A 25,675-nucleotide genomic window follows, 5' to 3' on the forward strand; every position below is an offset into this window, starting at 1 on the left:
AAATATGCCATGTAAAAAGGGGCCTCCTGGTGTTGGAGACTGCCTCGCCCAGCATTTCATTAAAAAATAATAATAAGAGGGGTGCCCGGGTGGCTCAGTGGGTTAAGCCTCTGCCTTCGGCTAAGGTCATGATCCCAGGGTCCTGGGATCAAGCCCCATACCGGGCTCTCTGCCGGGTGGGGAGCCTGCTTCCTCCTCTCTCTCTGCCTGCCTCTCTGCCTACTTGTGATCTCTCTCTCTCTCTCTCTGTCAAATAAATAAATAAAATCTTTTTTAAAAATAATAAGAAAAACAACACTCAAGGGCACGTGGGTGGCTCAGTGGATTAAGCGTCTGCCTTCGGCTCAAGTTTTGATCCCGGGGTCTTGGGATGAAGTTCTACCTGGCTCCCTGCTCCAGGGGTAGCCTGCTTCTCTCTCTGCTTCAGCCGCCCTCTCACTGTCTCTCAAGATAAAATCTTGAAGGAAGGAGGAGAGAGAGAAAGAAAAAGAGGGAGAGAGAGAAAGAAAAAAGGGGGAGGGGGAGGGACAACACTCAGAACAATAGAGGGTCCTTGGCTGGCTCAGGTGGGTTGAGCATGAAACTCTTGATCTCAGTTTGAGCCCCATGTTGGGATGGAGATTACTTTAAAACTAACAAGGGGCACCTGGGTGGCTCAGTGGATTAAAGCCTCTGCTTTCGGCCGCTGGGATCGAGCCCCTCCCCCCTCCCCCATTGGGCTCTCTGCTCAGTAGGGAGCCTGCTTCCCTTCCTCTCTCTGCCTGCCTCTCTGCCTACTTGTGATCTGTCAAATAAATAAATAAAATCTTAAAAAAAAAAAAAAACTAACTAACAAAACTGCCCCGGAGTTTAGAGACATTTAAAATCTTTATTCCCTTGGGGAGGGGTGGGGGGTGGGGGGATGCCACAGGGATTCCAGGCCTAACAGAACAAAAAGTTCCAAAATCTATTTTCTCCCTTTCTCCCTTTATACATCTCACTTTCGCAGCAGCTGTTCCTTTCTTCTTCAAATGTCTAAGCCCCATTTGGTTCTTAACTTTCATCTGCCTTTCCCAGTGTTTATCCATCCAGTCTTGCTGGACCCCTTGCTGGCCCAGACAGGAGAGGGAGAGGCTGTGAACCGAAGTGCAGTGCAGTTTTATACACTTTATTCTCAGAGTCAGTGGAAGAGGTATGATTATAAAATCTCACCTATGGAGGGAGGCATGACTGTGAAGTCATACTTGCAGAAGAGATACTGAGGTCTTTTTAAGTATGAGTCAATGTCAAGTTCAGCTTGGTAAACATTTAGTGAGTGGCGACCAAGCGCCAGCTAGGAGACAGGAATGAGGCTGAGTTGTCTAGGGTGTACAGAATTGTTTGAGCCCCAGATGTTGAAGGTCTTTTGCTCTTACGTATCATGGGCCAGGCTCTGAGGATGAGGATTCAGGAAGAGAGAGAGAGAGATTAAAAGCATGAAAATGATTTCTCTGAAATGGTGGTTAAATACTACAAAGGAGACATATGTGGGGACTGGGAACAAATCAAAGTCAGGAGGTGAGGAAAAGCACCCTGAGAAAGTGACATCGGAGTGGAGACTGGAAGCAGGAACAGGAGCTGGCTGGAGGGCTAGAGGGGGGGAAAAACCTGGAAAGGGAAAAGGCTGGGAGGTGAGGGGGGAAGGGAAGGAGAAAGAGAAAGAGAAAATGTGAGAGGAAGGGAGGGAGCGGGAGGGAGGGAGGAAGGGCGAGAAACCGGCAGGACTCTCTGTGACGCTGGAGCCTGGAGAACTGGAGGAAAAGTTCGAAGGGGAGGTGGAGGCCATGTTGTAAACTTTGACTTTGTGTAAGAGATCCTGAGCCCCCGGCGGTGGACCAGACGCCCCAAAAGCCACTTAGGATTTGGGATGCGCTTTGTTCTAAATGCGGAGAATCTCGGTGATAGTTCTTTCACCTGTGGAAAAGCAGGCTTACATAACCAGCCGGGAGCATTTCTTCACAACTCTGTTCAGTGACCTCGCACTGAAATGGACTGTGGAGGACGTAGTCACACCTGCACATACGCTACCAAGCAGGGCTTCCTCCTGCCCACCGAGACCCAGTTGTGAAACATTTCCCAATTTCCACCTTCCCACCGCTGCTTCTATCTGAGATTCTAATCCAAAGAGGGAGCCGACATCCTAGCACTCATGAGAGTTTAATGCTGTGATCTTTGCAAATCAGGAAGTGATCAAGCTTGGGGGATTTTATTTTTGTCTGCCCTTAACCATCTGGAGGAGGAATAGCAGAAGTTCAAACCCCAGGCTTTGAGGACAGCCAGACCGAGGTCCAAATTCCAGCCCCGTCACTAATCAGCTGTGTGACCTTGGGTAAGCAGTGGAACCTCCCAGAGTTTCATGTGTGCAAAGGGATCCTAACACCCACCTCGGTGGGGTGGTTGTGAGGATCAAATACTATAATATATGTAAACTGTAGCACTTGCTGTGTAACAAGGATTCAAATAAACATTAATGCTATCAAGGGCTGTTTTCGATAAAGAGATCGAAAAAGAGAGTAGAAATACACTCATTTTATTCCAGAATGGCCTCATTCTCAGTATTTGAGAGAGTGGAAAGAAACCGGAGCAGGGGGTGCCTGAGTGGCTAAGCCTTTGCCTTCGGCTCAGGTCATGATCTCAGGGTCCTGGGATCAGCGCCCCCACCCACCCCCCGCATCACGCTCTCTGCTCAGCAAGGAGCCTGCCCCCCCACCTGCCTCTCTACCTACTTGTGATCTGTGTCGGTTAAATAAATAAAATCTTTAAAAAAAAAAAAAAAAAAGAAAGAAAGAAAAGGAAGAAGCCCAAGCAGCACAGTGAGGACCTTTGTGGAGGCTAGGTTGTGGTCACTGGCTGAGATTTTCTGGCCCACAACCAAGAGGACTTCTCTGAAGGTTTCAAGAGCTGCAATGAGCTTGACCTTTGTGGTCTCCAAATGTCCTTTCAAGATGATACAGAGAGGCACCCAGACACATGATTTCCTAACCTGATGTGGGGGGTGGGGCATAGGGGAGATCAAGCATGTGACAGGTTTTGTCAAAAGAACAGGTTCCAGGATCAGACAAGCCAAGTGGGTGGAACAAGTGGCAGATGGAGACATTTCCCCATGGCCCTGTCCCCACTGCCAAGTGGGATTCGGGGCCTGAAAACCGCAGCTCACTGGCAGCTCATTGGTGGAAGACCCAGGCTCTGACTCAAAAGGAGATTCAAAGATACATAGGGGTCCTTTCATCTTCCTTGCCTTTGAGGTCCAAATATGGTCCCTGTGAGCCCCTGTGAAGAAGTGCTGACTGCTTAAAAAAAGGGGGGGAGGGTGCACCTGGGTGGCTCAGTGGGTTAAACCTCTGCCATTGGCTCAGGTCATGATCTCATGGTCCTGGGATCAAGCCCCACATGGGGCTCTCTGCTCAGCAGGGAGCCTGCTTCCTCCCTCTCTCCTCTCTCTCTGCCTGCCTCTCTGCCTGCTTGTGATCTCTGTCTGTTAAATTAATAAATAAAATCTTTAAAACAAAAAAAAAAAACTGCCGACTGAGCTGAAGTCATGAGGCCTATCTCAGAACCGTCCACAACTTTCTGAAGGTTTTCACCCAAGACAAAATCAAGGCAACTTTGAGGTCCACCAAATTCGGTGAAAATGCGTTCTCTCAACCAAGAACTGCTGGGCTACAAGCTGAGAGCCAGCATCCCGCACGGAGATGAGCCCAGGATACTCTTTGCTCTGTGTCTGCTCCTTGTTCATGGGCATGGTCACAGCTGACCCACGGTCGCCCTGTCGGATACCCACAGACCCCCAGAGATGACAAAGCAAGTTACCCAGAGGCGCTTTGGTGGTGGAGTCCGGCCTGGGCTTGAACCCAGAATCCAGCACGTGCGTCAGCCCTCTGGGCCTCAGAATGGCCGTGTCCTCAGCTGTAAAATGGAGGCTATACTTCCTTGGAGAGTGGTGACAAGAAAAAAAAAGAACATTTAATAAAGGAGAACAATAATTCCTTTCAGAATCTGACTGGAAATGCAATACAGATAAATTATTGAAAAACTTAGAAACCAAACATGAGCAGAAAGAAGAAATTTAAATATATATATATATATATATATATATATATATATGATATATATCTCTTCATCACCCAGAAATTAACAACCACAAACATGCTGGAATAGATCCTTGATCTGTTATCCATGCCTATGGACATACAGATTTTTTTTTTTTTAAGATTTTGTTTATTTATTTGGCAGAGAGCACAAGCAAGAAGAGCAACAGGCAGAGGGAGAGGGAGAAGCAGGCTCCCCACCAAGCAGGGAGCCCCACTCTGGACTCAATCCCAGGACCCTGGGATTCTGACTTTGAGGGGAAGGCAGCCGCTCAACCCACTGAGCCACCCAGGCGCCCCATGGGACACAGTTTTGTTAATGGGGCCGTATTTGGCTACTTGCTTTTCTGCTACTGAGTATGTTGGAAACATCCCCGAGTCATTACATATCCCTGGGCAACATTCTTTTAATGACAGTAGAGGCTCATTCTTGCTCGGAGGCGATTACTGTTGGGGTGCGGGGTAACACACCAGGGCTCTGGGGTGGGAGGCTCCCGCCTCCCGCCCCACCCCCCCCGAACGAGTCCCTTAGCTCTGGAGGCTGCCACTCCCGGTGTGAAGGATACACACGGTAACAGGACCGACCCACCAGATTTTCAGAGGGATTAAAGTAGACAGTGTGTGGGAAGGGCTTGGCTTAGTATCTGGTGCATAGACCTCGCTCCGACACCGCCAGCGGTGTCTGGGGCTGTGTTGTTAAACTGGCTCTGAACACTTCTCTTAGTCCTCTTTGAAAGCCCATACTGGAACTCCTAACTGGAGCTCCGAACTGCGGCTATTGATAATAAGCCCTTCTCCTTCCCTGCCCTCCCTCCACGTACGGATTTAGAGATACCCCCACCCCCACCCTCAGCGCCCTGATCCGGCTGAACAAAGGGCAGTGCGGGCACAGAGGAGCCATAGCGGTCATGGAGCGGAGGCGGCGCGCGGAGCCGGCCGTCAGCCTCGCTCGCGGCTGCGGGACTACCCCGGGGAAAGCCCCCGTCCGGCCCCGCCCCGGGCCCGCGAGTCAGCCTCCCAGTGGCTGCTGGCCGCGGCAACCTGCGGGCCCGTGAGCCCGGAGGCTCCGGGAGGTGGGACCTGGCCGTGCCAGGCGGGCAGCGCTGGAGCCGGCCTGGCGGGGGCCGGGCCGTGGGTCCCCCTGCTGCTGGGCCTGCTGCAGTCCACTCTAGGTAAGCGCGGGCGCCGCGGGGCGGGCGGGCGGGGGCCGCGGGGCAGCGCGGGGCGCCCACCCGGGGTGGCGGAGCTCGGGAGGGAGGGACGGGGCCGCAGCCAGCCGGCAGCCAGCCGCGCTGGTGCGATCGTCCCCGCCCACGCACCTCCCGTCGTCTTCTGAATTGGGACTTGGGACGAAACAGACCCAAGGCTTTGAAATTCCTTTCCCGTAGGAAACTGATCCAGTTTCCTAATGCCAATTCCGCTTTAGGTGCACAGGGAAAGACAGTGGCAGTTGGAAAAGCAGCCGCGCTGTTTTATAAAGTGCTGCTTAAGGTTTCCTAAAGGCACCGTCTCCTGCATTAATAGGAGACTGGATCCTCGCTATTAGGGGAAGTCCTGCCCTCCCTCGCAGTCCCCTTCCCTTCTTCGGGCCAGACGGTTTCAGAAGCGCCCAGACTGAGCGGAATCTGTGCGCTGTTGTTACTCTAACAAGCCACCTTCTTTTGTGGGCTCCCACTGGTAAATAAGGAGGCAGGGTACAAAATACCCTAGGCTGGGACCCAATCACCAAACCCCAAACACTCAGGAGAAGGTCCAATAGAGCCCCCAGTCTTGGACTTCCTGGTCTCAGGCTAACCGTTTAAGAGCAAGAAGGGCCCTTGGGCATCATCTAATGCTAATATCAAAAGCCAACGTTTCTTGAGCAACTTCTATTCCCCTACTTAAGTGGCACAACCCCACCATCCTATGAGGTAGGGACTGTTCTCTCCCTTTTCAAATGGGGAAACTGAGGCTCAGAGCAATGAGGGGAGTTACCCAAGAAAGAAAGCTCAGGAAGAGAAGCCTGAAGCTGAAGCAAGCATGGCGGGCTCTGGCCGTGGGGTGGGCAGCAGGAGGAAGACCATCGGTCCACCTGGGTCAGCTCATGGATGCCCCAGCCCCAAGCACGTCCACAGCAGGGGCTGTCATTGCAGCTGGTAAAGGACAGTGCCTCTGTGTGTATGTGGGGGTGGGGAGGGATCATCTGTCCCCCTGATTCACTGTCAACTTCAATAGTTTTCCTATCTGGATCTAACTACACTTTTACCTGGGAAATATTTAATGTACCCAACACAAACTGCTGTTTGTGATGTTGAGGGTAAAGCACAGTCAGATCCAGGTTCAAATCTTGACCCCCACACAAAGTGGCTGCGTAGCCTCAGGCAAATTATTTACCATCTGTTTCTGAGTCTAGTCCCCTGAACGGAAGCAGAGTGACATCCACTCCATAGGGTGGTTTGTCCTAAGGACGGAAGAGGTTTTGTGCAGAAAGTGTCAAACCAGTGCCTCCCACCCTTCCAGGGCTCAGTGGCCCATAACCACTCTAGCTGCTGTTTCTGCTCTGGGCGTGTGCTGCCACAAGATAATGTATAATCCACAGACTTTGGCCTTTGCAGCTCACCTGCTAGAAAGCTGGCAACAGTGACAGCATCTGCACCCCAGTGATCCAGTTCCAAGTGGGGATCACAGGATGAGGTGGAAGCTGTATTTAACCCATATTTTAGCCCATATTTGGGTTAAAAGGGCCAGGGGTAGGGAACTGAAGCAAGAGCCATCTGCAGACCCTCCCCATCCCCCCCCATGCCATTCTGTAACCAGTATGGATTTCCATCATCAATACACATTTAATTTACGCATCTTAAATACACATAAATACACCCTGTGTGACCTGTGTGTATACTTCAGGGAACTGAATTCTCATAGGATCCATGAGCTCCTAAAGGGCAAGAATGGAATTCTATTCCTCTTTGAGACTTCTGGCACACAGTGGTCCACAGATGTCATTGGCCAGTAGCGGTTCAGAGATGCTGGAAGGATAAACTTGAACAAGGCCCCATGAGACCCTCAGGAAGGAAGTGTGGTCAACAGCTCAGGATTTGGAGTTGACTAGGTCTGGCTTTGGATTCTGATTTTATAACTTATTACCTGACAAGTCTTCTGTTTCCCTCAACTCTACTGTGTTGATCACGGTTAGTGCCTACCTCCTAGGGAAGTGGGGAGGATTGAAAGAAAATGGTTAGGACACAATACACATTAACTGCTACCATCACCACCATTATCCCCATCGCCCTCACTACTACTTCTTAGAGATGTCAGGGAATTGACATTTGAATCAAATCTTTAAAAGATTAGATGGTAAAGAAAAAAAAATGTAAATGGTGAACACCAGGCTGTCAAAGACTCCTGGGTTCGAAGTCACCCAAGAGAATGTAGTTGTTTGAGAATGACGGGAACCAAGATTGGCTTCAGCCTGGTGAGCCTGCTGGGGAGCTATCAGGGAGAGGTCGACAAGATGGCCTGTCAAGTATTTCAGTAAGGAGCATGGACTTTATCCTAAGGACCAAGGAAGGACATGGAACTGGGGAGAGGCGTAATCAGGTGTATATTTCAGGAGGTAAGGGTTAGCAGTAGGGAAGACATGTCAAGGAGGGGACATAGGGGCCAGGTCACTGAGACGGTGACATCTAAGCCAAGATGTGAAGGAAGCAAAGGCATGAGCCTGACAGAGATCCAGGGAGGGGTCTAGTCTAGGCAGAGGGAACATCTCATGGAAAGGCCTGGAAGGGGAGCATGCCTAGCATGCTCTAGAAACAGCAGAAAGGCCTGTGTGGCTGGGAGCAGGGAGCACAGGGAGAGCAGTGGGTGGGATTAGGTAGGTCTTGGGGGTGGGGGTAGGGTTATAAAGGCTTTTGATTTAGCCTTGAACGAAGTGAGAGCCATTAGAGGGTTTAAAGCAGAAGAGCGACATGATCCGACTTTCATATTAGCCCTTGCCGCTCTATGGAGAATGGACTGAAGAGACAATGTTGGAAACAAGGAGACCAGTTGGGAGGCCTTTGGAATGACCCAAATTTCACAAAATTTCACATTCATTCAACAAATACTTTTTGTTCATCTTCTCACGGTCAGGGACCGAGGCAGGCAAGCTCCAGGGACATGACTAAGAACTGAGCATCTGCTCCTGTGACCCTCAGGGCTGTTCCCTCCTGGAGTCCAGCAAATCCGGTAGATGTTAGATGGTTCCTGTTGGAGGTCTTCCACTGAAACCCTCAGGTGCCAGATGGGCCACGGAGGCCTAGGGAGGTGAAGGGGCTGCGGTACAGGCAGTTAGTGGCATGGCTGTGATCGGAATCCTGGCCCTGGGTGCCCAGCCTACTTCATGTCTCCCATGTTTTAGCTACCCCAGATGACGCCTGCTTCTCAAACTCACTGAGCATGTGACTGCCCACCACCCTGCTCATCAGCTCCAGATGGCCCGTGTCAAGACGGTCAGGAGCCCTAGGCTTCATGACTTCTTTCTCTCCCACAGGGAAGCCCCTTCTCCCCCCTCCCCAGAACGTGACGCTGCTCTCCCGGGACTTCGGTGTGTACCTGACATGGCTCCCAGGGCCTGGCTACTCCCAGAATGTGACCTATTTTGTGGCCTATCAAAGGTAGGTGTGGGGTGTTTGAGGAGCCTGAGGAGGTGGGCAGAGGCTGGAGGGGCTTGTCTGGGACACCTGCATTGGGTGTCATCAGCTTCCTGGTTCTGTGTCCCACGGGAGACAGCTTGTGGCAGGTGTTTGGAGAGTGCATTGATAAAGGTCTGGAGGTAGGGGAATGATGCTGATTAGAGGACAGTGCACAGGTGTTGGGCCTACTGGGGCTCTTTTTTTACTTTTTTATTTTTTTTAAATTAACATATAATGTATTATTTGCTTCAGGGGTGCAGGTCTGTGAATCGTCAGGCTTACACAATTCATGGCACTCACCATAACACATACCCTCCCAAATGTCCATCACCCAGCCAGCCTATTCTTCCATCCCCCATCCCCCAGCAACCCTCAGTTTGTTTCCTGAGATTAAGAGTCTCTTATAATTTGTCTCCCTCCCCGGTCCCATCTTGTTTCATTTTTTCCCTCCCTTCCCCCCATGACCTCCACCATGCCTCTCAAATTCCTCATATCAGAGAGATCATATGATAATTGTCTTTCTCTGATTGACTTATTTCGCTTGGCATAATATCCTCTGGCTCCATCCACGTTGTTGCAAATGGCAAGATTTCATTTCTTTTGATGGCTGCATAGTATTCCATTGTATATATATACCATATCTTCTTTATCCACTCATCTGTTGATGGACATCTTAGTTCTTTCCATAGTTTGTCTATTGTAGACATCGCTGCTATAAACATTGGGGTACGCATGCCCCTTCGGATCACTACATTTGTATCTTTAAGGTACATACCCAGTAGTGCAATTGCTGGGTCGTAGGGTAGCTCGGGAGGATCTTTGAGAAGAGTTGGAACAGGGCTTGAGTAGAGCTACAGGGACCCAGTGGTGGCATTCTCCAGGGCCTGAATGAGGAGCTTGGAGTTGTTCCAGCTGAAAAGGGAGGGCAGACGTATCTCCTGCAGAGTCTGTGGTGGGCATCCCAGAGGATCATGTTTTTCCCTACAGAGCCTTGAGATCCTTCTCAGCCTGGCATTCCAGGCAACCATAACGAATCCAGAGAAATCCAAACGTGGAAGCAGATTTGCTGATCTTTGCACATAGATAGCAATCACTTGATGCTCTTTAGTAAGAGAGTAAGATGATGAAAGCAGGTAGTCAGGAGGACTCCTCAAGGCCGGGTGAGGAGGGTGAAGCAGGAAGGGGAGGTGCGTGCGGAGTATGCAGGACCCACCTGTGCCAGGCTGAGTTCTAATGTCTCGCATGAATGTTTCACTTCCTCCTCCCTATATACCCAAGCAGGTCTGCACTTCCCCCATTTTATTTTATTTTTTTTTTTTCAAGATTTTATTTTATTTATTTGTGAGAGAGAGAGTGCAAGTAGAGGGAGGAACAGAGGGAGCACGGAGCCCGACAGGGGGGTTCAACCCAGGACCCTGAGATCAGGGCCCGAGCGGAAATCAAGAGTCGGACACTTAACCAACTGAGCCCTGCACTTCCCCCAATTTTAGAGACCAGGAATCTGAGCTCAGAGAGGGGCTGTCATCTGCCCGAGGGAACAAGGGATGGAGCCAGAAGAAAAACCCCAGCCTGTCTGACCCCAAAGCTTACGTGCTTCCTGTTCTGTCGTAGTCCCTCCGGATGTGAGTAAGAGGGTGGGAAGCCTAGCTTGGAAAAGGGCAGATTGCCAGCAATCTCTCAAAAGAAAGAACTGTACAGGGGTGTATCAGGAGGCAGGAAACACCTAACAGGAACTGTGTGCTTGTCGTGTGTCAGGCACTGTGTCCACACTTTAACCGAAGTTATTCTCACACAGCCCCGTGAGGAGGGGTGTGGCACCTGCGGTCTGCAGGGCAGAAAACGGGGGCGCCCAGAGCATGGTTTCTTCAGTCACGCCTCTGAGAATAGTGGAGCCAGGATGGGCTGATTAGAGGTCAAAGTCCATCCTCCGGACCTTTGTGATACTGCCCTTCTCTTTTACACTTTTTGAACACCTGTGAGGATTCTTAAATGATGATATTCTAATTGTACAATTTTTTTTCACTTATTAGGTGGAATTATTTTACAAAAAGATGCTTCCTCTCTTAGAGTATTTGACATTCAGTGTACCTTTCAGATAGGTAAGACAGGACAAATGTTTCATTTTTTTGTGCAAGTTTCCAAGGTCATGAATTGGTTCTCTGTCATCTCCCAAAGGTGATTGATTTGGTTTCTTATCATTATGAACTCTAGTACTTAAACGTAGCTGATGGTCTCAATCTAATGCAACTTGTCTATGCATTAAAACTTGAATTATCCCATTTGGAGGCAGTGAAAAATCCTTTCAAGTTCGGTCCCAAGTTCTTTTATGTTTATTTTTATTTTTTTAAAGATTTTATTTATTTATTTGACAGAGAAAGAGATTACAAGGAGGCAGAGAGGCAAGCGGGGGTGGGGGAGAAGAAGGCTCCCTGCTGTGTTCATCACTTTTAACTTCTATTTCCCACAAAACACCAAAATGCAATTCAGCCAATGTCTTTGCCACTCTGTAACAAGGATCACCTTTCCCCCAGTTTCCAGTAAGACGTTCTTCCTTTGCATCCAAGTTCTTCCTAGAACCGCCTTTGACTCCCTATCCCTACCAACAGTCTCTTCAGGGCACTCTGGAAATTTCTAGCAGGCATCTGAAAATTCTTCCCGCTTCTAGACATTCCCCAGTTGCAGAGCCACTTCCACATTTTTTGCTATTCTTACATTAGCACCCTATTTATGGTACCAAAATCTGTCTTAGTCTGCCAGAGCTCCCAAGACAAAATACCATAGCCTGGGGGTTTGAACAACAGACTCGTATTTCTCACAATTCCAGAGGCTAGAAGTCCAAGATCAAGGTGTCCGCAGGTTTGCTTTCTCCTGAGGTCTCTCTCCTTGGCTTGCAGATGGTCGCCTTCTCTCTCTGTCCTCATGTGGCCTTTTCTCTGTGTGAGAGTGTGCCTGGTATCCCTTTCTCTTCCTTAAAGGAAGAGAAAGTCCTTAAAGTCCTATTGGTTTAGGGCCCCACTCTTATGACCACATTTATTCCTCATTACCTCTTAAAAGGCCCTATCTCCAAGGGCCTGTACAGTCATGGTGGGGGGGCGGTTAGGGCCTCAGCATATGATTTGGGGGGAATACAATTAAGTCAGTAATACCTAATAAATTGGATTTCATCACATTTAAAACTTTTGCTGTTAAAAAAAAAAAAGCCTGAAGAAAATGAAAAAGCCAGCTACTATTAAAAAAAAAATTCACCATATATATATATATATATATATACACACACACACACACACACACACACTGGAAAAGGACTAGTATCCAAAACAGATAAAGAATTCCTGTGCCTTATTAATAAGAAGACCGATCGTCCAAAAATACTTGAATCGTCATTTCACAAAGGAAGATACTCAAGTGGCCAAAAAGTACATAAGAAGATGGTCAGTAGCCTTAGTCATCCGGGAAATGTGAATCAAAGGTACAATGAAACACTACCACACACCAACTAGAAGGCTTAAAATGAAAGGGATTGACAGTACTAAGTGTTGGCAAGCATGTGGAGGAAATGGAATTCTTGCATTGTTGGTGGAAATGTACAGGGGCTTTGGAAATCAGCTTGACAGTTTCTTGTCATGTTTCACCTTCAGTTGCCAAATCTCCCAGATTCTACTCCTAACTCTTTATTTATGAGAAATGAAAAGCTACGTCCATACAAAGACTTGTACATGAGCATTCATACCAGTTTAAGTCATAACAGCCCTGACATGGACTGAGTCGTATGCCAGCATATTCGTGTGCTGAAGCCCTAACCTCCTGACATGAGTGTATTTGGAGATGAGGCCTTTCACGAGGTAATTAAGATTAAATGCAGTCATAAGGATGGGCCCTAAACCAAGGGAACTATGTGCTAACATTTTTGTTCATATTTTGTTTCACATGTGGCTCAACTAGTTCAGTTCTATTTATGTTCATGAGACCAACTTTGATAATTACACTTTGCTTTTTTGTGTATTTTACATACTTACTGCTTATTTTTCTTGGTTCAGTCATCAATTACTGAGTGAGGTGTATTGAAAATCTCTCATGATGATTGTGGATTTTCTTTTTTTTTTAATATTTTTTATTTATTTATTTTGAGAGAGAGAAAGAGCGTGAGAGAGAGCATGAGAGGGGAGGTCAGAGGGAGAAGCAGACTCCCCATGGAACTCAACCCCAGGGCTCTGGGACCATGACCTGAGCCGAAGGCAGTTGCTTAACCAACTGAGCCACCCAGGCGCCCGATGATTGTGGATTTTCTGTTTCATCCTACAGTTTTGTCTGTTTTTGCTGTATAGTGTATGTAGCTGTTTAGCAGGTAGATAAGAGAGAATTTTTATATCTTCCTGAGAAATGAAATAATTTCTCATTTGGTAGTGGTTCTTCTCATCTTTCATATTTCTGTGAACTTTGAAGTCTATATTTGGTCTCCTATTAATATAACTACACCAGGGTTGTTTTAATTATTATTGTTAATGTTGACATGCTATAGCTCCACCAAGAAACAAAACAGAGGAATTCTTCCCAAAACTCTGTTCACTTTGCCATACCCATCTCAGCCTCCTCCATTCATGTATTGCTCGGTGCCCAAACCCAGGAGTGACTGTGGATTCTCCTCTCCATGTATTCCACATCCATGAGCAGGTCCTACCGACTTTACCTCCAGAACATATCAGTCTAGCCCCTTCTCGCCAACCTCACCTCCGTTCTCCCTTAGACCACTGCAGCAGCCTCCCAACTGGTTTATTTTTTTTTTAAGATTGATTTACTTATTTGACAGAGGGAGAGAGCATGCGTGCACACAAGAGCCAGTGGGGGAGGGGGAAAGGGGGTGGGAGAGGACGAGAATCTCACATTGACTCCCCACTCAACACAGAGCCCCATGTGAGGCTTGATCTCACAACCCTGAGATTGTGACCTAAGCCGAAACCAAGAGTCAGATGCTCAACCAACTGAGCCACCCAGGTGCCCCAAGAGTGATCTTTTAAAAACAGAAATTAGGGCGCCTGGGTGGCTCAGTGGGTTAAGCCGCTGCCTTCGGCTCAGGTCATGATCTCAGGGTCCTGGGATCGAGTCCCGCATCAGGCTCTCTGCTCAGCAGGGAGCCTGTTTCCTCCTCTCTCTCTCTCTGCCTGCCTCTCTGCCTACTTGTGATCTCTCTCTGTCAAATAAATAAATAAAATCTTTTAAAAAAAAAAATAAATAAATAATAAAAATAAAAACAGAAATTAGATCATCTCAGGTCCCCTATTCAGAACTTCCCAGTGACTCCCTCGCACACTTGGAATAAAATCCAAGCTCCTTACCAGGATGCAGAGGTCCCACCTAATCTATCCATCCGCCCCTCCCCCCACCTCTCCAGCCTGTGCACACATCTCCCTCCCTTGCCCACTGGCCTGCTGCCATGCTGGCCTCCTTGCTTTCTTCCGGACAGGTCAGACTCCTTCCCACTGCAGGCTCTGCTTTTGCCATGCCTTCCTGCGGGCCTACCCTGACTTACTTGCTATCAAGGCCTCAAAACGACTTTCCTGGCCTACCTTTGGAAAGCAGTCCTCTTCCATTCCCCATTCCCGCTGCCTTTACCCGCTCCTGGGTTCACCTCACTGGTGGGATGATTGTCTTTCTCCCCTTCCCACCAGAATGGAAGTTCCCGAGGGCAGGACCTGTCAGGCCTTGTAAGTTCCCCAAGAATAATGCCCAGTATGCAAGTCCCTTCTTCGGACCCCAGTGACGTCTGAAGGTTGGCATCGCAGACATGCGTGTCCCCTCTGACAGCCACACAGCACCCAGCGCGATGCCTGGCACAGAGCAGGTGGCCTGAAAGGCCTGAATGAAGAATGCGGAAACCGGTTGTTAGCACTGACAGTAGCGGCCACCACGTGGCCCCAGGGGGGCAGGAGGATGGGGGGGATGACCCGCCGAGACCCCAGAGCTAGTGAAGGATGGAGCCAGGATCCCAGCACCCGCTTCTCCCAGAGCCTGAGCTCCTAACTAGACTGTTCTCATTCTGTCCCAGCCCACAGCGGGCTAGTAGGACAGGCAGACAGGTGGACAGTCGGGCAGATGGAGGGACAAGGGAGCACTTGTTCCCTAAGCCTTCTCAACCCAGAGGCTGAGTCCACAGCCCAAACTCCCCTGTCTCTTCCCTCAGCGCTGCGCCCCCCAGACGGTGGAGAAAAGTGCAGAAGTGCAAAGGAACCAAAGAGCTGGTGTGTTCTTTGATGTGCCTGGAGAAGCAGGACCTGTACAACAAGTTCAAGGGGCGCGTATGGGCGGCTTCTGCCAACGCCAGGTCCCCCATGGTGGAGTCCAAGTACCTGGATTACCTTTTTGAAGGTAAGTCTGTGGTTAAGGGACCTGGTGGGAGACTCCCTGTCCAGGAACTTTGGCTAAGTGGCACTGCTGTCCTGGCCACCGTCTCCTACGTCCCCAAAGCAAGGACAGCCACACGTAGCCTGGCTTCGTGGCGGTGGCTTAGGGGACTTCTGCCAGCACCGGCAATTCCATTTACACCTCTTTCTAGCGATGCTCTTTATCTTCTAGCCAGCACAACCTTAGTCATGAACTACGCAAGGCATTTTATGTATTTATTCTTATTTTTTATGTTCAAATTCTCTTTAAGAAACAATTTTGGGGGGCGCCTGGGTGGCTCAGTGGGTTAAGCCGCTGCCTTCGGCTCAGGTCATGATCTCAAGGTCCTGGGATCGAGTCCCACATCGGGCTCTCTGCTCAGCGGGGAGCCTGCTTCCCTCTCTCTCTCTCTGCCTGCCTCTCTGTCTACTTGTGATCGCTCTCTGTCAAATAAATAAATAAAATCTTTAAAAAAAAAAAAAAAAAAAGAAAGAAACAATTTGGGGGGGGCACCTGGGTGGCCCAGCCAGTTAGGCATCTTCATTCGGCTCAGGTCATGATCTTGGGGTCTTGACGTCGAGCCCTGCATCGGGCTAGGGAGTCTGCTTCTCTCTCTCTCCCACTACCTCTCCACACTGCGCCCCACCACCACTTGTGCTCTCTGTCTCAAATAAATAAACAAAATCTTTTTTAAAAAAAGAAACAAATTTTAAATTCCAGCTTCAAAAGTAACTTCTGTGCACTGTAGAAATTGGAGTGGGGGAGAGGAGAGAAAAATGGAGGAAAGCATCCCCCACAGGTACCGTATTCAGAAATGACCAGTGTTAACACTGAGCCAGGAGAGTACTTTTCTCTTCCCAGTGTATTTTATTTCTAATCCTAATGACAAACCTGTGGGGTTCCTTTTCACCAACCCATTTAAAAAAAAAAAAAAAAAAAAGTACGATTCACAAAAGCTAAGGAACTTGCCAGGATACACAGCTAATGAGGGCTAGAGATGGAATGAGGATCTGGATCTTTCTAGAATCTTGGTCATGGTACTGGACCAGACCAAGAGGGAGGAGGGGTAGTAAGAAGAAGAGAAATATTCAGAGAACAGCCTCACGGAGCTGAGATCTGTAACTGGCTGCCCCGTCTTCTCAAAATATGTGAGAGCAGAATATGGCTTGGAGAGAGAGGAGAAAGGGCTTGAATGAAAGGTGGCAGGGAGGGATAGTAGAGAGGAGGAGCTAACCTGGGTACGAGAGAAGCTGGCTGGGTACATGGATAAGAAGGGGAGAAGGGAGGGCGTGCAGGAGGTTACAGCAGAGAAGGAAGGAAGAAGGCTGCCTGGAAAGACACGGGCTACCTGGAAAGGAATCACGCGTGGATGGGAAGACGGAGGACAGGAAGGAAAGGCAGAAGAATGGATCTGTGGGTAGATAGGAGGATGGGAAGAGGGAAGAGGCGGAAGGACAGGAGGAAAGGGGAGGCAAAGGAGGAAGGAAGGAAACAAGGACAAGAAGGAACAACGTATGGAAAGTAAAGAAGAATGGGAGGGTAGGGAGGCGGAGGGGCAGGGAGGTAGGGGGCTGGCTAGCCTAAAGGCAGGAAGACGGCCCAAAGGAACAGGAAGAAAGAAGGGAGTGTTGGTTGGTAAGACAGGCTTGCAGGCAGCCAGGCAGGCTAGAAGAGCGAAGGACGAACCAGTAGTTGGGGGGCAGGGAGAAGCGAGCCGGGTGGAAGGAAAGATACAACGAGGTTACTTTTTTATTATTATTAATTGTGTGTTTGCCTCCTCCTCCTCCCTGAAGCTCTCCTGACTCTCCCACAGCACGCCCCCAAGCCGGAATGAGCCTTCCTGACTTTCGCCAGCCTCGGCTGGGGCCCTGGTCACTTACTCCCTTGAGTTTTGATAGTTGCATATTTCATTGCCTCCTAATTTCCTCCAACTCCTGGAGGTCAAGATCCCCGTTCCCTCCAGCTTCCTGTTCAGGGCTTCATATGGTATCAGTGTCCCCGGACTCTGACCTACAGAACTGGGAAGTAACACATGTGTGTGGTGTTAAGCCACCCTCTTTGTGGTGATGTGTCAGCAACCGTAGGAAGTGCCAGGGGACAGGATTTCTGACAGACCCGTGGTACGTGCAGGCACCCAGGTGCAGGGGGCAGCAGGAGGAAAGGCAGGTGAGCTGTGAGCCTGGCCTGTTCATTTCACAGTTTGCCCTTCCGAATGTTGAGAATAGTGATGTCTCCCTCCCAGGGTCACTGCAAAGCTGAAGGCTCTTGAGGCATAGTGGGTGCTTAACAAACACCAGAGCCACTTTTGCCTTTTCGGGAGTATTCTCTGAGTTGGGGGGTAGGGGCGGGGGGGAGGGGTAGACAGGCCTGCCTGGAGGCAGGGGGATGGATGCTGACAGGTCCTGTTCCGTTTCTGCCAGTGGAGCCAGCCCCACCCACCCTGGTAGTCACTCGGACAGAGGAGGTCCTGAGCATCAATGCCACTTATGAGCTGCCCCACTGCATGCCCCAACCGGATCTGAAGTATGAGGTGGATTTCTGGAAGGAAGGAATCAAGAACAAGGTAAAAAGCCCCTTTCCTGCCCCCCAGGCTGGACCTCCTTCCCCCACTGCCCCACCAAACCCCAGTGCCTCTCACCCTGCCTGCCTACTTTTTGCACACCTCCTCCAGGAAGCCCTCCCCACATACTTCTCACTCCTAGCAGTCACCTCTGACTCTGTAGGCAGGCCCTGATTGGCCTGTGCACCATCCCCCCACCCCGCAGCCGCCCTTCTCCACCTAAGAAGGCAAATATAAGATGTCCTGCCCATGCACATTATAGGTAGTAACAGCACACCCGTTTTCTATCCAATATATATATTTTAAGTTATGAAACCCTTTTTGTCCAATGAAAGCTGATTGAAGTATGATAGGCCCTAGGAGGCCTGCTTGCCAAGCCACTGGTTTCATTACCAACAAAAAAATCAGAAAACACAGATACGTTCTTGGAAGGAACCTAAAAGTGTCCAGAGACTACCACAAATATACAGCTTCAGACTTGTTTCTCATGTACGCACGTGTGTGTGTGTGTCTGTACACGTTGCTTGATGGCAGGGGTTGGCAAACGGTCTTCCGTAAGGGCCACATAGCAAATATTTTCTTATTTTGAGGGTCACGTGGTCTGTTCAGCTAGTGGACTCTGCCTGTAACACAGGACAGCAGCCACAGACGACAGGTCGATAAATGGGCATAGTTGTGGTCCAGGGAAATGCGATGTGCGGGGGAAAAAAAAGATGGCAGGCCAGATTTGACCCATGGGCTGTAGTTTACTGACCCCTTTTCTTATTCCTTCTTTCTTTCACGGAACCCCCCAACATTCACACTCCTGACCACTTGCTCATATATTCTGGACCCTAGGTCTTCCACACTGGTCCCTGTCTCCAGGACCCTTGGGTAAAAAATATAGTGGGAGCCACGGGCGTCATGTTAAGTGTTCCTCATTAAATTATGTAAAGAAACAAGTTCATTTAATTTTAATAATATATTTCATCTCATCCAATAAAATGTTATCATTTCAACATGTAAATAGATAAAAGTTCCTGACAGGTTCACATCCCTTTTGCACAGAGTCTTTGAAAGCCGATGTGGATTTTACACTCAGAGCTCATTTCAGTTTGGACCAGGGGCTGCTGGACTGGGCAGGGCAGCCCTGGAGTTTTCTGGGTCCGTAATGGCCGAATGACCGAGATGCTCCCTACCCCCCTGGATACATTGGGAGGCCCTGAGGGCGGGAAGCCTGAGGAATCTGGCCTCCAAAATGGGGACCTACAAGTCCCCACAGGCAGGGGGGTGCCCACAAAGGTGACCCTGAGGGACAGGGCGATTTTGAGTGCTCACCTTCTCTACTTTAAGACTCAGTGGAGAAGACACCAGCTAATGTTGCCTCCTCATGATTAGACTGTAATGCAGGGAAAGAAGAGGCAGGGATCCCAGGTGTATCCTCCCCCCGCCCCCCCCCCCCCCCCGTCCTGTCCCCACAGCGGGTCTGCCCACAGCCCCTGCTATCTCTCCAAACAGACGCGATTCCCAGTCACCCCCCATGGCCAGCCAGTGCAGATCCCCCTGCAGCCGGCCGCCAGCGGCCACTACTGCTTCAGCGCCAGGACCATCTACACCTTTGGTGATCCTAAATACAGCGAGTTCTCCAAGCCCACCTGCTTCTTCCTGGATGCCCGCGGTGAGTGCTGAGTGATACAGAAGTTAGGACTTCCCCGCCCCCACCCCCCGCCCCCGGGACATATTATCTCCATCCCATGGTGGTTAAGAGCGTTAAGTCCATTAAGTCCGGAAATAGACTCCCCTCGATTAGAATCCCAGCTCCACTGCACTCACTGTGTGTCTTTGGGTAGCTTACATCACCTCTCTGAATCTTAGTTTCCATAGTCGGTAGGACGGGTTTACTCTTATGAGAATTACACGGGATAATGCATGTGAAGCCCGCAGCACACATACAGTTAGAGATAGGAGCCATGGTCATTGTTTCTGCAGTTCTTTTTTTTTCTTTTTTTTTTTTAATGATTTATCTATTTGAGAGAGAGAGAGAGAGAGAGCGTGCGTGCACACACACGTGCACAAACTGGCAGGGGGAGGAAAGGGGGAGAGAATCTTTTAAGCAGACTCCCTCCTGAGCACAATCCCATGAGATGATCCTCTGAGATGGTCACTACCTGAGCCAAAACCAAGAGTTATATGCTCAACCGACTGAGCCACCCAGTTTCTGTAGTTCTTATTTTTCCTCACTTAGGAGCCAGCTGGGCATTCCTGGTGCTGCTACCACTTCTGCTTCCCCTGCTGTTGGTCATTGCCATAGGCTTTGTGATCTGGAAGAGCTTCAGAGAGAACCCCTGGTTTCAGCAGGCAAAGATGCCATGGGCCCTGGTATGGCAAGACTGGGCGTGTGCAACAGAGGGGGAGGGTTGTTGAAGAATAAGGAAATGGGGCTGCACTTAAAGACATGAGTCAGATAGAGTATCAGTTAGTCCAGACTGCAAAAATCTCCTATCTTCACGTCTAAATTTCCACCATTAGTAATTCATTCCTTTGGCAGCAAATTCAAATGGCAAATATACCTGGGAGGGAGACGTGCCTTAAGTCCCCATAGTGAAATCCTCTCTGCTATGGATTTGTCAAGTGCTGAGAGCAGAAACCCCAGCCTTGGGACTCAGGAGGGATGCCCAGAAGTGGGAGGGAGAGAGGGTGGTGCCAGAAGGGGAAATCTTAAAAGGATCCCAGCACTGAGTTCACAGTTTAACCAAGGGTGTATCTTGCCCAGGCTGACCCCGGAATCTCCTCACTTGTCTGCCGAGTCACTCCCTTAGAAGATGGGGCAGGGGAAAGCCTGGAGAGGTCAGAAGGGTCTGACTTGTTCAAATGAGGGCTTGGTGAGGCTGGCTAGGCTGTAGGTGCAGCTCAGTGGGCCCTGGAGTCAGGATGGCTTTGAGGATAGATTTTGGGTACCTGCTGCCCAGAAGTGTTTTCAAAGTCCCTAGCTCTGGGACCTGCAGGGAAATCCCATCTGAACTACAAGCTCTGTGTTAGACATCTCTGTGCTCTGCCACACCCCTCCACCTGCTCATCACATGGAAAGTCACCACTCAGCTTCCAGCAGCCAGCACCTGCCCTGGGGGGCTTCCTCTGGCCTCTGGTGTCCACTGCGCCCGTGCACGTGGCTGGCTGGGGAACCAACGTCACTGTCACTCTTCCCACCCTTCACCCGATGGTGCCCTGAGTTACGTGGGCTGCCCTGGCTTCCAGCTGCCCCCTAGGGGTAACTTGCCTGACAACAGCCTCTCTTGGTGGCTCTCCCCCAGCCCTAGTGAATTTTCCCTTACTGGTGTTTCCTGGGATCACTTCCCAAAAGAACTACTTACATTTGACTCCTTGTCTCTGGGTCTGTTGTCAGGAGACCCCATCCTTCAGGAAAGCCCGATTTTCTGTTCTTTTCTCCCCTCCCCAAATCAGGACTTTTCTGGAAACAGATACCCCGTGGCAACCCTTCATCCCAGTGGTCCTGAGCCCCTGGATATCTTGACCCTCTGTCCCCAAAAGGAACTGACCGGAAGGGTCCGGCCAAGCCCCGGAGTCAGGACCCCAGCCACCATCCAGGCAGGACCAGAGAAGAACAGTGCTGAGGAGGACGACGATGAGGAGGACGCAGATGCCAATGTCAACTTTCAGCCCTACCTTGAACCACCTTCCTTCCTAGGGCAGGAGCACCAGATCCCGGGAAACTCTGAGGCAGGGGACACCTGGAGCCCTCCTGTCCAGGTCGAAGGCTGGTCTGCTACCGATGCTTCAGACAGAAGCTGGGCCAGCGCGGGGGGCTCCTCCCCCTGGGATGAGTCTGAGTCCTCTTGCTATTTGGCCAAGAAGACGCCAGGACAAGGGCCAGATGGGGATGGGTGTCAGGAGCCTCTCCCACTGCCTGAATTCTCCAAGGACTTGAGTTTCCTGGAAGATCCCCGGAAAGATGACCTCTCCTCCTGGGCCAGCTGGGGCTCTTTATCACCAGGGCTGGATCTGCTCCTTGGGGAGCCCCCAGTTTCTCTCCGAACACTGACCTTTTGCTGGGACAGCAACCCTGAAGAGGAAGAAGAGGAGGAGGAGGAGGAAGAAGAAAGTGAAGATGGAGGAGGAAGGGAATCAGAAATTGAGGATGACAGTCCTGGCAGCTGGGGGGCCGGGCGCCTACAGAAGACTGAGGTCAGAGGTCGGACCCTGGGACATTACATGGCCAGGTGAGCCATTCCCCAGCTCCGCCCCCCACCACATCTGGTGCCACTGAGCTTTCCTAGGACTGAGATGCCACTGAGACTTGAGAGTCTGGGAGCATCACTGCTGAGGACATGGAGGGCTCTTGAAGCGTTTCGGAAACCCCAGAGTTGTCGTCAATTGCCTTGAGCAGTAAGAAGCCACCACATCGTCTTTGACTCACCAGCTTTGGGCTGAGATGCAGGAGGGGTGGAGACAAGAATGGGCTGAGGTCAGAGGTTGGTTGGGTGTTTGTATCACCCCCACTGCCTTTGGAGTGACAGGCCAGTTAGGAGAATCATCCCTGAATAGCATGAAACTGGTCAAGTCAGGTCACAGTGGACACCAGAGGCTGTCCTGACACCACATGGGGCCACCTGGATCTGGGGGGAGGGAAATGGGAGCACATCTTTGTCACTGTCATGGCTTTCTCTGGCACCTGCCGAGCTCCCCCACCTGCAGGTCTCAGCCTCCTAGTTCATGCATTGTCTTGGGTGGGCCCCAGTAAAGAAAGATCTAGTAAGCAGGGGATGTTGGAGAGGAAGGGAGAGGGTAGTCATTATTCAAATCCCAGCCTCTGACTCATGGAATTGCATACCTTTTATGATCAGATGACCTGGATTCAAATCCCAGCTCTGACGTTTACCAGTCATGGGACCTTGGGTAACCCACCTTCCTTCACTCTACCTGGGTTTTCTCACCCGTTGCTGAGGGTCCCGAGAGAGACGTGTAGTATGGTGCCTGGCACATCGCTGGTACTCTCTGCATGGTGGCTGGTGGGCTTCTCCATCCTCCCAGGCTCTGAGAAGACTCCTGGGCCCCTCCCACCTGTGACCCCTAAACTCTGAGCAACTGATATTCACCTTTTAGCGGGTCTCACCTCCGATCTACCTCCTGCCTTCTACCCTAACTTCCTCTCTCCTCGTGGTCAGGAAACTGCACTCTCAGAAGCCAGAGCCCAGCCAAGAGGGACCCTGACCCTTCTCCCCTTTCCCGGAAAAGAAGGAACCAAATGATCCACCTTCCAGGGTTCTGCTTTGTTGGGGTTGGGGTCGCAACCCGGCAGAGAATTGGACTCCTGGGCTGTGATCCCTGTCTTTGACAGCACTTTAGGCAGACTTCTTAATTATAAAGAAGTCCCATTTTCCCTTCTAGTTGTAGAAGTTGCTAGAAGATTCTAGAAGATGCTAGAAGAATCCAGCATCTTCTAGCAGCGAGTATGTTAAAGGTGAGGAAGAAGCAGTAAAGCATCCCCCAAACTGAAAGGGCACTTCGAGACTAAGAGATGAAGGAGGCCGCCGCATAGAGTTTATGCACAGTTTTATTCAGGGTAACTCACTGACGGGGGGATTGGGTGGAGGGTAATCCGTGCAGAGGCAAAATCCAGGCCTCCGTCCGCAGGTATAATAGAGCCAGGGGACATTCAGAAGGGCTTTGTGGTGAGATCAGAGGGTTTGCACACACAGAGGGCTGGAGCACACCTCCTTGACAGCTAATTTATCATTAGATCCTCTGGCACCACCTGTACGTCAGGAAGGAGGAAATCTATGTTATCTCTAAAATATTCATGGGAGGCCAAAACAAGCCTCCCACCCTCATCCCGGCCCTGGTGGGCATTTCTAAAGTATGTATATGAATCTCCAAGAGCCCAGAACACATAACCTCAAGAGAGGTCATGGAGTGAACGTGAACAAGACGGAGGGCCAAAGATGGAGTCGGTATGGTCAGCGCCCCTACAAGGGGACTCTCCTTACCTGGGGGGTGGTGCTGGGTGTTCTCAAGCCACTGCCTTGGGTACCCATCCCCACCAGCATATGGGCAAGCAGAGCTGAGTCTGTACCCACAGGGACCACGATTTTTGTCATTTTGTGGCTGGGCTTGGAACTATCATGGTTCTGTGACCTTGGCCCCGCCATTTAACTGCCAGGACTTATATTTCTCCATTTCTGAAGAAGGCGTCTTGTAGCCATTTTCCCCATGGAGGTGTGTCGTTTGGAAGGCAATATGAAAGTTGACCGTTAAATGAAAGATCGAGAAAAGAGCATCTGCTCCAGGGCATCCTCCAGGGCTTCTCAAGCCATGTTCCCAAACAGTTCTGGGTTTCATGGAGGGAGTCCCAGTCATAGGGGAAACCATGGGCCATAGGATCCCCCACTTCAACCAGAGCGGCCTCCCTGAGCCCTAATGTACCCCCGTGGCATTCCATGTGAGGGTGTTTAGGGGGTTCCATGGCTTAAGAAGTCAGCAAACCACTCTTTTTTTTTTTTTTTTAAAGATTTTATGTATTTATTTGAGAGAAAGAACGCAAGTAAGCTGAGGGGCAGAGGGAGAAGCAGACTCCCCATGGAGCAGGGAGCCCCATGTGGGATTCGATGCCGGGACTCCAGGATCATGACCTGAGCCAAAGGCAGATGCTTTACCGCTGAGCCACCCAGGTCCCCAGCAAACCACTTTTTTAATTGAATACCTGTCTTTTGTTTCAAACAAATGTCAACTCACTATGCATGTTCATAGGGGTGAGATGTCTGGTCTCTGGCCAACTAGGTCAACCCGTGTGCCCTTGCCATGTCAACAAAGTGCGGGGATCCTCAGCAAGGATTTCCAGGAGCACAAAGCTGGCAAGAGGCCTTCACCACGGCTGGGACTCACACATACATGCACACACACGCACACGGGCAGACACACACGTGTGTATGTCCGCGGGAGCTGAGGCTTGTCCGCGTCCCTAAGCACAGAGAAGAAGAAGGGCGTCTGGAACCCAGCTGAGCTGCTGCATGGAAGTAATTTCGAAAAACTAAAAGCTCTCATGACTACTGTCTTAGATCTCTGTGAAGGAACCACTCTATCTCTTTTCTTAAACCTTTTTATTTTTTTAAGCATTGCTTTCAAAATTTCATTTCTGAGAGAGGCTGAGTTTTTTAGTAATTCTCAATGCCAGCTCTTCTATCATCATTAAGTCATTAACAAAAAGCCACGGGAAGCATTAGGAAAGAGCGCAATGTTTAATGTTATAATTTGTCAGGTGCTCTCAGCCCTTAACTGTTTACAGAGCCCTCTCCTGCACCAGGTAGGGGGTGCCTAGCATGAGCTCTGGGCCAGCTGGATGGATCGGTGGGGGATACCCTAGGCTAAAGCCACACTGTGATTCTTTAGTGCCCTGAGATTATGCACTGTTTTTAGGCATTTGTATCCATGTCTAATTTTGTTCTGTGTTGATATCGTATTTAAATAATTTCTTAATGGTCTTGGGCATTTACCCTAAACTGTTCTAAATAAAAAGCTCTATTTTTAGAGAAAATGGCAGGATTGCATGGAGAGATGTGTGTGGTCTTATTTCTTGAAAACTCCTCCCCATTCATCTAGCTCTTAGACTACAAGGGTCTTGCCTTGGGTCCCCAGCACAGACCCAGAGACCGGGATGTGGACATATAAAGCAGTGCTGGGATTCCAGAAAGCACCAACAGGGGAGTGGGAAAGCCAGGCAGGGAGGGCAAGACAGCCTGTCCAGGTACATAATCAAACATATCACTGCTTTAGGCAGCTGGGGCTCAGTCCCCGCCTAAAGCAGGGCTTTAGGGGTTCAGTGTGGGACTCCCCAGATTTGTTCGTCCAGGAAGCAGGAGCTGGGGATGTATCCCCCAACCCTGTCAGTCATATGCAGAGGGCCACTCCCCGCTGCAAGTCCTTGATCTGTGCTGTTGGAATCCATTGAGCTGAGTGCGTGAGAAAGATGAGTACCTCGAGGTCGGGGG

At 50.1% G+C, this 25,675-nt stretch overlaps 1 protein-coding gene across 3 annotated transcripts; it reads left to right on the forward strand.

The window, feature by feature from the left end:
* Positions 1–5,189: 5,189 nt before the first annotated feature.
* IFNLR1 (interferon lambda receptor 1) lies at positions 5,190–24,243 on the forward strand. 3 transcript variants are annotated; one of them, XM_032302765.1, is made up of 9 exons: positions 5,190–5,278; positions 8,214–8,309; positions 8,614–8,737; positions 10,786–10,854; positions 14,934–15,118; positions 17,554–17,696; positions 19,191–19,350; positions 19,918–20,051; positions 21,135–24,243. In XM_032302765.1, exons 5-9 carry the CDS (start codon positions 15,004–15,006, stop codon positions 21,912–21,914), a joined length of 1,332 nt encoding a protein of 443 aa, XP_032158656.1. In that variant the 5' UTR covers positions 5,190–5,278; positions 8,214–8,309; positions 8,614–8,737; positions 10,786–10,854; positions 14,934–15,003; the 3' UTR covers positions 21,915–24,243. The 3 variants fall into 3 exon arrangements, with proteins under 3 accessions (XP_032158656.1, XP_032158655.1, XP_032158654.1); XM_032302764.1 differs by lacking the exon at positions 10,786–10,854; XM_032302763.1 differs by lacking the exons at positions 5,190–5,278; positions 8,214–8,309; positions 10,786–10,854 and having other exon boundaries at positions 8,338–8,737.
* The last annotated feature ends 1,432 nt before the right edge of the window (positions 24,244–25,675 follow it).

Source organism: Mustela erminea, chromosome 10, assembly GCF_009829155.1.
Source record: "Mustela erminea isolate mMusErm1 chromosome 10, mMusErm1.Pri, whole genome shotgun sequence".
In the NCBI taxonomy this organism is placed as follows: Eukaryota; Metazoa; Chordata; class Mammalia; order Carnivora; family Mustelidae; genus Mustela; species Mustela erminea.